Raw genomic sequence first — 13032 nt, 5'->3', positions numbered from 1 at the left:
TTATTTCATGATGTTCAGAGTCTTACAGGAGAAGATACCAGAGTGCTCCAAGGAAAAGGGAGAGTTTTTGCCATGGAGGTGATGGGGTGCATATATATGACCACATGGAACCCAGATCTTTTTTTTTTTTTGGCTTGTTTTGTCCATTCTTTGGGAGCACCACATCCATGTCCCCTGCCCTAGAGTCCCTGTATCACTGTCCAACGCCCAAAGAGATAGGCAAAGCAGAGGACTTAGAACCAGAGGATTTCTATTTAGGTTTTTTGCTGTTTTTAAAGATTTTATTTTCAAGTAATCTCTACACCCAACGTGAGACTCAAACTCACAACCCCAAGATCAAGAGTCAGACGATCTACCGACTGTGCCAGGCAGGCGCCCTGAACCAGAGGACTTCTAGGCCCAGGAAGGCTCTGCTCAGAGAATGCTTCCCCGCTGGGGACACAGGGTGGGTCTGGACTTCTCTCTTCTCTGAGGACAAGTGGGTAGTAGTTACCGGAGACAGAAGTGTGCCAAGGAGGAGGACTTTCTGACTTGCAGAGCTATCCCAGCTAGAAGGGGTCACTATGCAGGTAGTGTGTTCTCTGACACCAGAGATATTTAAGCAGAGCTTGACGACCGCTCATCAAGGTGTTGGGGCGGGGCTGGGGAGGGGACTCCTGTATTGTGGGGGTCACTGCCTCAGGGACTTGGGGTCTGACTATAAGAGTCGAAGATGCCTAGACTCTCTCCACTTTAGTGACTAGTCTACACCTACCCTTTTTTTGGAGGGTAGGGATGCCTCTAAGACCTCCCCTGACCTACGTGTCCCTTTAGCCTTTGTGGGGTAGATGAGTGAACATACTCATTTAGGGGAAAGAAGAAATTGCTAAGAGGCTCCTGAAATCACTCACAGATACACACACTACCTCTTATCCACCTGAGCCTAGCCTCACCCAGGCATGTCTCTCACAGAGAAACTAATTCAGACTCCAGGGCCCCCACTAGGCTCAGGGATGAGAAGCCCCTCACCCATCCCTCCTCCTGTATCCCAGGATGGGGACACTGTAAATGCTACTCCTGACTTCATTTGGAATTTCACTACCGGTTGATTGGGGTAGCTCTGGGGCCCGCAGGGTTCATCCCACTAGATCACTGGGGGGAAAGAAATGACCATGAGTCGCCAGTAACAGAGGGTGGGGACCTGGGTGTGCCCACGGTGCTCCCAGGGCAAAGACAGAGAATGGGGCCTTCTTATAGGGACGGGCTACACAACCCAGAGGGAAGGGGCAACTCATGAGGGAGGGTGGCATCCAAGGAGAAGAATGATAGAGACACCAGAAAGGCTCTGGAAGTTTCTGGAAAAAGCCAGTTAGGAGCGTCAGCCTAAAGACCTTAAGACTAAAATCCTATTAGGTTTTGTTTTGTTTTTTTTTTTCCTTACAGACTGTTCCTGAGTTTACCACATTTGTGATCTCTACCCTCTTCTCCTCTCTTATAAAGAGTAATCTCTTAAATCTGTGAGGACTAACTTGAAGGTTGAGGCCTATACGGATCCATCAGGCTTCCTAAATCTTAGGTCCATCTGGAATTTTTTGGAAGGAGTAAAAAGAGACAGGCTTCACTCCTGCCCCAATGGCTGCCCAATGACCCCTAAGCCTATATATTCTCCCACAGAAACCTTTAACACATCTGTGTTAATATTTTATTCTAGGACTTCCTAATGCTTTTTCATATGTCTACACTCCCCTCTCCTATGCTTACCAAATTGTCCCCAAATTTCCCTTTGGTATTTTCACTGAGATTGCATTGCATTGAAATTATAGATTAACGTAGGATGAATTGACATCTTTAGAATGTTGAGACTTCTTCTCCAAGAACAAGATAAAGCTTTCCATTTTTCTTAACATTGTTTTTGTTCCTGAATCAGCCCTTGTTCATCGAAGGTGCTCAGGCAGGTTTAATGGGAGGAGGCTGTGAACTTCTTTGGGGAAGGGAATAGGGGAGTTCTACTTCAGGGCCGGTCTGTGTCCTTCAGGAAGAGCAGCAGGTGGTGTCCCTGGGGCCCTGATCATCTCGAAGTGGGGTAGGGGGCCCAAAGGCAGCAGCTCAGGAATTGGGGCCTAACAGGAGGTGTTCAAGGGTCCCTTTAAAAAGTCTCCTGCCCAACCCCCCTCCACCACTCACTACATGCACACAGCAAGGCTGGGAAGTTCTGGGAACAGTAGGGGTGACAGGCCCTGGGGGACAGTCTGACTGGGCAGGAGGGCAGCGCACAATCCATCTCAAGGGGCGTGCGACAGGGCCCTGGGGGCCCCCAGAGGCAACCAGGCAGTCAACACAGCCAGGACATGCTAGGCTTGTGCTTCCTTTTTATTGTTTCTGTCCAGAGCCCCTGCTGCAGGGGAGGGGCAGGTATGGAGGGGGGCACCCCTCCCCCTGCCTGAGACCGCTCTCTGCCTCTCTCCTCTCCTCTCCTCTCCAGCATCTCGCCCACCCTCTCTCTTTCTGAATCTCCTGCTCCCACATCTGGCACCTTCGGGGGTTCCCTCTTGCAGCCCCTGCTTTCTAAGCCCACTGTGGGAAAGGAAGGGGCCATGGGGTCAGTTTCAAGCCCCCATTCCCACAGGGGCTGGTCTCCCAGTCACCTGCCCGGCTTGTTGGGGAGGCTGCCCTTTCTCTCTGACCCAGGCTAGGGAGTAGGGAGTAGGCACGTCCATAGGTTCCATCCTGATCACATGGGGTCTCAACACCCTGCTCTGGAGCCCTCTCCAAAGCCAGAGGCTAGAGCCTGAGGTCACAGAGGTAGGAGGGGCAGGGGCACTGCTCTGCCTTGGCTCCATCCTGGCCCTGCCCAGCACACTCTGAGGGCAGCCAGGAATCAGGCTCACTCATCTCCAACATCCAGGACTCACACAGCTGGGGCTGCCTGTGCCTGGGCAGGGGTGAGCCATGTCCCCTGTAGGGGCCATGAGCAGTGGTCGGTGAGCAGGGGTCAGAGGCTGTGAGGGGAGCACTGTGGCTGGGTGTGGTGACCTGGGATGGAAGGAGGCTGGCTTCAGGAGGCAGTGAGGACAGGGGCGAGGTTGGTCTCTGATGGCAGAGGGGTCTCTGGCTTTAGAGCACCTCATGTTGCTGCTGTGTGGCCTCACTGACGACCTGGGGAAGAAGAGAAGCCCAGTGCAAACCAGTGCTGGCAGGAGAATAGAGCCCCAATCCTGGGTTGCCCTTCAACTCCAGGGCAGCAGGACCCCCTCTCCTTCCAGGTAGAGGCTTGAACCAGCACAGCTGGTGGGAGGCACCTGGCTGACAGCCTCTCAGACACACCCCATAGCTCCCCCTCCATGGGTAAGGGGACCAGGCAGATGGCTCACCTCCCCATCCCGGGTCTCGATGGTCTTGATCATCACTGTCTTCTTGGTATGGACCTCAGAACCCCTTTGCTCAGGGCTTGTTTCTGTAATAGATCCAACCACATAATCAGCCTGACCAAGTCCAGGCCTGGGCCACTCCAGGGACTAGAAGTTCATCCCTGGTTCCATGGGATGGAGCCCAGAAGTCTCCTCCCCCTTCAAGATGGGCCTGTTACTTCAGGAAGACTTCATAACCTGTCCTTGAGCCCAGCATCCAGCAGCGGGCTCTGCAGACACTGGGGCCAATCCCATGGCCGGGAAGGGCCCAGAAGCCAACAGATGTGCTCCAGCTATGGGCTGATTTAGAAGGGTGGGGGACCCCTGAGGCCCCACCACCCAACATTCCCATTCTTCACACACCTCTTTGCTCCCTCTCTACCACTGGGCTCCAACACAGCCCTGCATGAATTTGTACCCGGAAAGAACCCCAACCCCAGCGTCAAGACACTCTTTTGGAGGACCTCATGGCACCCAGCCCCCTTTCAGACTCCAGATGAGTAAACTGTGTCTTAATGAAAGAGAGACAGACAGAGAAGTCAGCTACTGATTCATCGTGCTGGTGGCCAGTCACTTGCCCCTCTACGCCCCAGTGTCTTCACTGTGATACTTGCACTGTCATGGCCACAGAACCATTGGTTTGAAAAAGCATTAAGCAGTTTCAGTTGCAAGGCTTACGCTCAGGTGTCTGCATAAACTACCAACTGAAAAAAGAGGTTCTGAGTTTTACAGGGCAGGTCAAATTTAGGTCCTGAGTATTCTGAGTTTGGTGTTCATGAATCTCCTTAGTGAGCAACCAGCCTGTGATGAACGTTGTAACTCGATGGGGCACGGCATGTATTTTTCCCGATGGAAATGAACGTCGAAGATATAAAAGGTTTGATCTAGGAAAGGCGATCCTGCCAAGGACTCCGACTTGCTTTCCTAATGTATCATTAAAGCGCGTTTTTCTGCTCTCTGGGGCTGGAAAGCCACTCGATCTGCATATTACTAATGTCAGAATGGCAGAATGCCCTAGGAGCTCGTTCTTTTAATTGTTTGGCTTTGCTAAGGTTTGGCTCCATTTTTTGTAAACATGCATCCAACATCTTGCTCCAGCAAACTGGAGGTGTTCAACAAGGAGCTGGGGGTGGGAGTGGGAGTGGTAGGGGATGCTTGGCAATTTGCCAAACAGACACTGGCTGGGGGGTGCCTTGTAGCCCAGGGTGTATGGTTCTAGATGCTTCTGCTGCCAGACCCCCAAGGACACCCCTGGTACCTTCAGAGTTTGGGTATATTGGGAACATCTTGCTGTCAGACGGTGCCTCTCCCTAACTTCCCTCACCCACCTGCAGCAGCCCCCTTTCTCTTTCCCAGACCTCAGCCCTGTCCCCACGGCTCCATCTTCCCTTCCTGGCTAGCCTCGGGCGGTGCCCATGCCGGACGCCTGCCCCTGCCACCCAGCATCCCCTGACCAACAGGCACTCACCTCGGAAGTTGAGAGCAGAGAAGGTCTGGATGGGGATGTTGATCCTGAAAGGGGAGAGACCAAGCCCCCAAAGGGTTAGGGCCCTCCATCTCTCCCTGTGACCCCCCCCCCCCACCAAAGCTTGCCCAGGCCCCCTCTAAAGACCATTGTCAGCTGTCCCTGTCCCACTGACCTTAACACTCCCACCTTCATGCTACTAAGGGCATGGGGTCAAAGGTCAACTGCAGCTATCCCAGGAACTGTTCCTTCTGGAAGGATCACTCATTCCATCCCTGACTTGCTGGCCTCACATCAGTACTCCCAACCCCACTGCCCTTTCCAGTTCACCAGGATTTCCTTCTTCAGGCACTGCAGGGTGTATCGATAGCAACATCCATCATGTATGCCCACCCTCCAGCCAGGCTGGGAACCTCCAGCCCACCCACGGGAGGGCAAGTGCCAGCGTAAATGCCATCCCCATTTATGCCTAGTGCTGGGAGAATGCAACATTTGAGAATGCGACTTGAGCCACCTTAAAAGGTCATTATAGGTACACGTAATTCTATGAAATCTGAAATCTCTCTATGTGCAGTCTATCTAAACATGTCTGCTGATTTTTTAAAACCTTAGATATTATCATTCTTATGAGTATCAATAGGCGTCACTTTTTTTTTTTTTTTTTTTTTTTTTTGAGCAATTGACCTGTTTTAAATTGAGGTTAGGTTTACATGCAGGGAAATGCACAGTTGCTTAGTATACAAGTCAGCAAGTTTTGATCAATGTCTACATCCATGTAACTACCAGTCTAAATCAACATATACAGCATTTCTAGGGCGCCTGGGTGGCTCAGTCGGTTAAGCACCCAACTCGTCATTTCAGCTCAGGTCACGATCTCATGGTTCATGAGATCGAGCTCTGTGAGCCCACTCGGGATTCTCTCTCTCCTGCCCTCTCTGCCCCTCTCCCACGTATGCCCTCTCTCCCCCCTTCTCTCTCTCAAAAATGAATAAATAAACAAACATTAAAAAAAGATGTATGGCATTTCCATCACCCCAGAAATTTCCCTCACATTGCCTTCTAGTCACATGTCATTTTCGGTATCTAGAGGTTAAATTGCTCTGAGCATGTCATGCTGTCTTATCCTCCGACCATGTGTATGTGTGTGTGTACGTGTGTGTGTGTGTGTGTGTGTGCACTTGTACACCCTCAGTGCACGAGTCTTGCACTCTCCTTCTTAGCCTGTGTCCAAGGCTCTCTGCTTGTCTCTATTGGCCCCTCCTTTACCTTCCTCATCATCCCCTACTCTGCTTTCAACTCCCCCTTGACTGGCAGTAATATTTTATTACTCATTCCTGAACATGGTTTTATGCTGCTGGTTCTTAATTCTGAAGGTGGATGAGGGAATACTTATGTTTCTCTTTTTATAAAAGCTATTAATTAAATCACCTTTACCCAGGTGGCCTTAGTTAATTCTCCACAATTAGTGGTGTGGTGGCCTCGTGTACAGAATTATTTCCAGATCTTGCTAAGGTGATCCTGAGCCCCCCTCCCAGGGCAGGAATGGGCGCCTCAGCACTCCCCAGAACCCCACCACCAGCCCCGGCCTCGCCTCTCACCGGCTTTCCTCGCCCTCCAGCAGCTTCCGGTAGGTGGCGATCTCCACATCTAGGGCCATCTTGACATTGAGCAGGTCCTGGTACTCGCGCAGGTGGCGGGCCATCTCATCCTTGAGGTGCCTGATCTCTTCTTCCAGACGTGCAATGTTGTCCTGGTAGCCACTGGCCTCACTAGCAAAGCGGTCTTCCAGCTCCCGCATCTGCCTCATTAGGGAATCGTTCTGCAGGAGAGGGACACCCAGGTCAAGAACAGGCATGGAGGGGTGGGCACTAGTGACCCGGGATGGGGAGAGACACAGCCTCAGAGCTAGGAGGCAACCCCAGATGGTCAGGTCCAGGAGTTGGAAAACCCTTCTGAGCTAGGGGACCCTGAACTCACGTGAAGTCTTATGTAGAAACCCAGAGAACAGAAGTGATAAAAGGAAGCATCAATGTTCACCCTCTCCACCCCCACCTAGGAGCCCCATAATTCCTGAGAGTCCAGCTGAGAATCCACCCATCTGTTTTCATCCCTGTGGTAGATATAAAGAGACAGAGGCCCAGAGAGGGTATGTGATGGGAACCAAGGTCACAGAGGGAGAGTGTGAGCTGTAGGCCTGAAGGATTGGGCTGGGCAAGGTGGGCAGGGACTCACAGTGCCCTTGAGGGCATCGATTTCACAGGTGTAGGACTGGATCTGGTGTCGGTACTCCATCATCTCCTGCTTGGCCTGGCGCAGCGCATCGTTATTCTTGTTGGCTGCCTGGGTCAGGTCGGACACCTAAGGGTAGGGAGGGGCATGAGAAAAGGAGAATGCAGGTAGGGATGGCAAGGGACAAGGGAGCGTGGAGACCTGGCTCACCCTCCTCCCCACGGATAGAGCAGAGGAAGTATCTCTAAACAGGGATGGAGGGGGACAGAGAAGCCAGGGCGCCTGGGCCAGGTTACCCACCTTTGACTTGTACCATTCCTCAGCTTCTGAGATGTTCTTAGCTGCAATGGTCTCATACTGAGCCCGGATGTCCCTGAGGGCAGCAGTGAGGTCTGGCTTGGACATATCCATCTCTACTTGTACTTGTTGTTCCTGAAGTTGGGCCTGTAGCTCTCGGATCTCCTGCAGGGTGCAGCTGGGTTTCAGTGCTTTACCAAGACCCACCCACACAGCACCCCCACAGCCCTGTTCCCAGAGCCTTGCACTGCCCCCCATCCCTTCCAGCTGCCCTCACCGGGGTCTAAAGACCCTGAAGATGCAGGCTGAGGGCATACCTCCTCATGCACTTTCTTAAGGAACGCAATTTCCTCGTTGAGAGATTCAATCCTGCGCTCCAGGTCAATTCGAGCTAGAGTAGCGGCATCCACGTCCTGGGAGTGATCAAGCAAGAGGGACAGGGTCACTGATAACCCAGGCAGGGCAGAGGGAGACCAGGGGTCACATGGGGTGAGAAGGGTAAGGCTCTACTGGGGGACCAAAGAGGGCTCACCGCTCGGAAGGCAGCCAAATTGTTCTCTGCTTCTTCTTTCAACTGAATCTCCTCTTGCAGCCTGGCCAGAACAGACAGACAGAAAGTGACAGTTGGTGGGGATAAAACTGGCCGTGGAGATGCCTGGGTGGGGGCTGCCCAGGGAGTGGGGCTCCCACAGTGTCAGGAGGCCTGGCTAGAGGGTAGAGACAAGAGGCCCCGCCCACCCAGGGAGGGGACAGGAAGTGGTCCAACTTCTTCCCCTGAGCCACACCCCGGAAGTCTATGTCCCCACCAGATTGTGACCTCCCTGGGATTAGGAACTGTGTCTATTTTATCCACTGCTATGTTCCTGGTTCCCAGCCCCAGCCTGGCCCATGTAGGCACTCAATTATTGTCTGTGTCCCAGTGGCAGGACAGTGATTCTGCTCACTTAAGCTGTAAGAAGCAGGACCTGCTAACACTTGCTGTGTTCTCGTTCCCTTTTCAGATGGGAAGCCTGATGAAGCCCACCACCAAGTCCTCCAAGTTTTCTGGGGACTGCAGCTAGGTCCTCCCCTTTTCCTCTAGCTTATCCATTCCCTCTGTGAAATGGCACAGCCTCAGCGAGGGACAAGGACCAAGATCTGCTGTCTACCCACTTCCCCTGGGCCCCCTTACAGATGAGCTGAGAGCTACCACTTGGATTCCCCAGCCCCTGCCTGTCCCAGCCGGCCCCATCCTCCTTGTCTCCTATCAACCTCTCCTCTCCCTCTGACTGAACCCCGACCTCCTCCCTCCACTCCTCTGCCTGTCCCCCGTCAACACCACCCCAGCATCTTCAGATGCTCTTAAGGAGGCTGTCCACAGGGCCCAGGTCTCCCATTTGCACCCCCAGGAGGTCCCCAAGAAAACTCCTCCTTTGCAGAGTGAGAGCACGAGGGAGAGACCTGCGGTCCATCTCTCCTCGGAGGACACCGTAGATGGCTCTCTCCCCGGAGTGGGGAGGAGAGGAGTCCCTGGCGCCCTGGGGGCAGGCAGGTGCTGACGGCTGCGCCCCAGCCCCCAGGCCTCGCCTCCCGCGCCCAGCCCGTGGAGAAGGGGTTCCGGGAGCGCCGGGACCTCACTTGGCCTTGAGCCGCTGCAGGTCGTCCAGCAAATTGTCGCGCTCGACGTCGACGCGGGCGCGCTGGTTGGTGAGCACCTCCACCTGGCGCCGCAGCTCCCGCAGCTCCTCCTCGTAGATCTCGGCCACCCGGGTCGGCTCGCGGCCCTTGAGCCGGTTCACCTCGGCGGCGAGCGCCGCGTTCTGCTGCTCCAGGAAGCGCACCTTCTCGATGTAGTTGGCGAAGCGGTCGTTGAGTTCCTGCAGCTCCACCTTCTCGTTGGTGCGCGTGGTCAGGAACTCCTGGTTCACGGCGTCGGCCAGCGAGAAGTCCAGCAGCTCGCCCGCGCCGTAGGAGGAGGAGGAGGGCACGCGGGCCGTCCCCAGCCGGCTGGCCCGCAGCGACCCCAGGCCCCCGGCCCCGCCCGACGTGCGCGACACCTGGTACACGCGGGACGTCACCGAGCTCGAGGAGCCCTTGGTGCCGAAGCTCCCGCGCGGGAACACCGGCGAGCTCAGCGGGGAGCCGAGCGGGAAGCCCGAGGCCCCACCGAACCTGCGGTGGTAGGAGGACGTGAGCTGGCTGGACGAGTAGGCCTGGCTCATGGTGACGGCGCGGGCGAGGCTGGGCGGCACGGAGGAGGCGGCGGGCGGCGGCCGGCCGGAGAGTGGATGCGTCGAGGGAAGATAGGGCCCCTTAGCCGTCCGCACTATTTGTATCCCTCCTGACATCAGCCCCCGCCGCCCCTCCCCTGACAGCTGCAGGATCCCGCTGTCCTGCCAGGAAGGGCGGCCGCTGGCGTGGGGGCGGGGAGGCCGGCTCCCCCGCAGGAGGCCTGCGCCCCTCGGCTGGTGGGAAGGGGCCCGTAAGAGGTGTGGGACAGGCTGGAGGACCTAGGAGGGCAGAAGATGGGCAGGCCTGCCAACCCTTTCACCGGGGGCAGCAAGCATGTCCAGAACCCCTTGACAGGCCTCTTTCAGCCCTTGGGTGCCTGGGGAGGGGGACGGGAGTCAGGGGAGAGAGTAGGAGAGAGGGTTCCACTTGGTTTGAGGGTGTCCCTTTTGCTCTAAGGAGAGACTTTGAGTCATTTCCTGAAGGGACAAGACCTATTCCCAAGAAAGGCTCAAAATCACATCCCCCCTCCCCCCCAAAGATTTTCTAGAAGGGACGGAGTTTCGGCAGGGCTCAGGCAACACAGCCCACCAGCCGGGCATAGAGGAAGAGGGTCTCTAGGCAGGCAGGGTGGGAGAGGATCCTGGGGGGCAGAGAACAGTCCTGGCCAGATCCCGCCTGCTCCTGAATCTACCCTGGTACCAGGGTTCTAGCCCTGAGCCTCAGTTTCCCTCTGGGCTAGTCTAGACCCTTCCCCCACCCCTCCTCGGGGTAGGGCGGAGCCTCAAGTTTATAAACAACAGGGTGATTTCCAGAAAGAGTCTAGTGCCCTCTCAGTTTCCAGTTGCTGTGTATTCTCACCCCCACACACCAACTTCACCTGGCTTCTGCCCCCTTGTGCCCACCCCCACCCATACTCTGATTCATCCCCCTACTCACATCACCCACACCCACATACACCAGGGGTTTGTATTTTGTCAGGAGCCACATGTCAACCCAGCCATCTCTCTGGCAGCAACAGCTGCCAGCCCTGACATACCAGAGCTGGTATTTATAGAGGAGAATGCATCAATCCGGGAAGCAAGTGCACGGGAGAGGCCCTCTGGGGGATGGGGGCCCGTACCTGAGGAGGCATGGGTGTCAGATGGCGGAGGAAGGTTTGGGGAGAGAAGCCCCAGTCACTTCCCACCCCCATAAGGCTCCAAGCCCCCAGCAAGAATGGAGTCCCACAGAGGACCTGTCCAGTCCTTCATAGCTCCCCGTCCGCAGTGTACAAGGTACTGGCTGACCTCTGAGGACTTCTCCAGGAGCACTGGCTGTCTCCCTACATCTCCACCTGGCACTTTCCAGGCCTCTCTTAGATCTGACCCTCTCAGAATGCAAACTTTGGAATTAGGGTGCTGGTCCTGGCTTAGCTCTGCCGTCACCAGGGGGCAAATTACTAGCAGGCAAGTCCTTCTTCTTTGTGTCTCCACTCTAAAGTGGAAATAGTCACACAAGTCAAATAAAGTGGAAATGGTCAGCCTTGCCATATCTACCCCACAGGGGTTTGAAGAGGCTTGGGTAACAGCATGCAAATAATACCTTACACATACTAAGCACCCGCTGTGCTGAGCACTCCCCACCCATGACCCCCAATCCTCCAACAATCCTATAAAGTAGGAACTAGTATCATTCCCAGGGATACTGCAGGGAGCTGAGGCAGTCTAACTCCAGAGCTGTGCTTTGCCCCCAGAATGGATGTGAATGTGCCAGGTGAACTGTAAAGGGCTTTGTTACTGCTGTCTTTTCAAAGTCTTTCCACACCAAGTATCTGATTTTTATCCAGGAGACAGGCCTATGAGGTGGGTGGGGAGTTCCAGATATTCTTACCCAAGCCTGGAGTCAGTGCAAGCTGTTGAGTTCTGGTTATTTTTGTGTCTTGTCTCCCAAACTAGATTGTAGGCTCCTGGAGAATTTTAGAGACCATGTGGATCCTTAGCATATCCTAGGCAACAACCGTCCTTGTTGTAATTCAAGCTAGCCTGCAAGCTTTCTTTCTCATTCTCTTATTTTGGTAACAAATGCTACACACACACACACACACACACACACACACTGCACATGATGGGTGGACAGGTGACTCAGTTCCCAGCCGGTATTATAAACTGTATCTCTCTGACTGCAATGATTGGCTCAACGGGTGACCTGGACTTGAGAAGGGCCAATCAGAGACCTTCCCTGGAATTTATAGCTGGAACATTGATTACTAAACTGGAGGCTGTGGCAACCATGTTTTTTGCCCATTGGGGTCTTTCTGCACTAGGAGGAAAGGGAGGTCAACATTCAAGGAGAAGCAGAGACACCTCGAGAGGAGAGTGCCAGGCAAAAAGTCCTAAATTCCAACCCCTGGGGCCCTGGTTCTGCAGTTCTTCCCTCAATGTTGTGAGCTCCCCCAGTGTCCTTCCTGACTTTGGGGCCAATAAACTTTTCCTTTTTTTTCACTTAAGGCACTTGGTGCTGGCTCCTCTCACTTGTAGCCAAACATTCCTGACTAATCTATTGTAGGAGGCTGTGCACCCATTTCCTAGGGAGGACAGAACATTTTTGGGAGTCCTCTCTGTGAACAGTCTCCAGACCACATAAGGAAATTGCCCTTCAGACCAGCCCGAGATCTCAGTTCCTTGGTGAAATGAAGTAGAAAACAAACAAATAAATTATGTCACCTATTCTCTACTCAAAATCAACATCTACCAGACTTGGCTCTGAGCCACTTGGGGCTGTTTCCAAACTTCAGTTCCAACCCCAAGAATTTGCTACCATGGAGGGCAGCAAAACAACACTCCAAGTCTTGGACAGCAGGTGAAAGAGGAGTGCTCCAAAACACGTTCTGAACTGGGCAGCACCTCAGGAGTAAGAGTTTAGCCTCCCCAGGGAACTATTTAGACTGGGACACACTAAAAAGAATAATAATTTATCTGGATGGGTAATCTACTTGGCACAAAATTCAAGAGGTCCCATTCTGTGGGTTGGTTGCCTTTTCACTCTGTTGATCATACCCTTTGATGCACAAAAGGTTTTCATATTGATGAAATCCAATTTATCTATTTTTTCTTTTATTCCCTGTGCTTTTGGTGTCATAGTCAAGAAATCACTGCCAGATTCGATGTCATGAATTCTACCGCTCATGTTTTCTTCTAAGAGTTTTACAGTTTTATGTCCTTGATGCATTTTGAGCTCATGTTTGTGTGTGGTGTGAGGTAAGGGTCCAACTTTGTTCTTGTACATGTGAAAATCCAGCTTTCCCAGCACCATTTGTTGAAGACTGTCTTTTCTCCAACGAATGGTCTTGGCACCATTGCTAAAAACCATTTCAACCTATGTGTGAGGATTTATTTCTGGGCTCTCTGTTCTACTCCATTGGCCGATCTCTCTGTCCTTTGAGAATACCACACTGCTTTGATTACT

The 13032-nt window shown here is 53.5% G+C and overlaps 1 protein-coding gene across 1 annotated transcript; it reads right to left on the bottom strand.

Moving 5' to 3' along the window:
• Window positions 1-2583: 2583 nt before the first annotated feature.
• Window positions 2584-9593, bottom strand: DES (desmin). Its single transcript, XM_030327178.1, has 9 exons — window positions 8995-9593; window positions 7910-7970; window positions 7695-7790; window positions 7381-7542; window positions 7084-7209; window positions 6450-6670; window positions 4855-4898; window positions 3351-3433; window positions 2584-3135 (listed from the first exon to the last, which is right to left on the bottom strand). The coding sequence occupies exons 1-9, from the start codon at window positions 9576-9578 to the stop codon at window positions 3094-3096; spliced, it is 1419 nt and encodes a 472-aa protein (XP_030183038.1). The 5' UTR covers window positions 9579-9593; the 3' UTR covers window positions 2584-3093.
• Window positions 9594-13032: the final 3439 nt, after the last annotated feature.

The sequence above is a fragment of the Lynx canadensis genome, chromosome C1, assembly GCF_007474595.2.
Source record: "Lynx canadensis isolate LIC74 chromosome C1, mLynCan4.pri.v2, whole genome shotgun sequence".
Lineage (NCBI taxonomy): Eukaryota > Metazoa > Chordata > Mammalia > Carnivora > Felidae > Lynx > Lynx canadensis.
The sequence above is the reverse complement of the archived record's forward strand: the minus strand, read 5'-3'. Positions and strand labels throughout refer to the sequence as shown.

Bases quoted from the DNA above. Each gene is read 5' to 3' on its own strand.
- DES (XM_030327178.1), bottom strand. From the start codon at position 9,578: ATGAGCCAGGCCTACTCGTCCAGCCAGCTCACGTCCTCCTACCACCGC. The intron at 7,543-7,694 runs GTATGCCCTCAG...TGCACCCTGCAG, and splicing joins TTAAGAAAGTGCATGAGGAG to GAGATCCGAGAGCTACAGGC. The intron at 3,434-4,854 runs GTGAGTGCCTGT...GATCTATTACAG, and splicing joins CTCTGCTCTCAACTTCCGAG to AAACAAGCCCTGAGCAAAGG.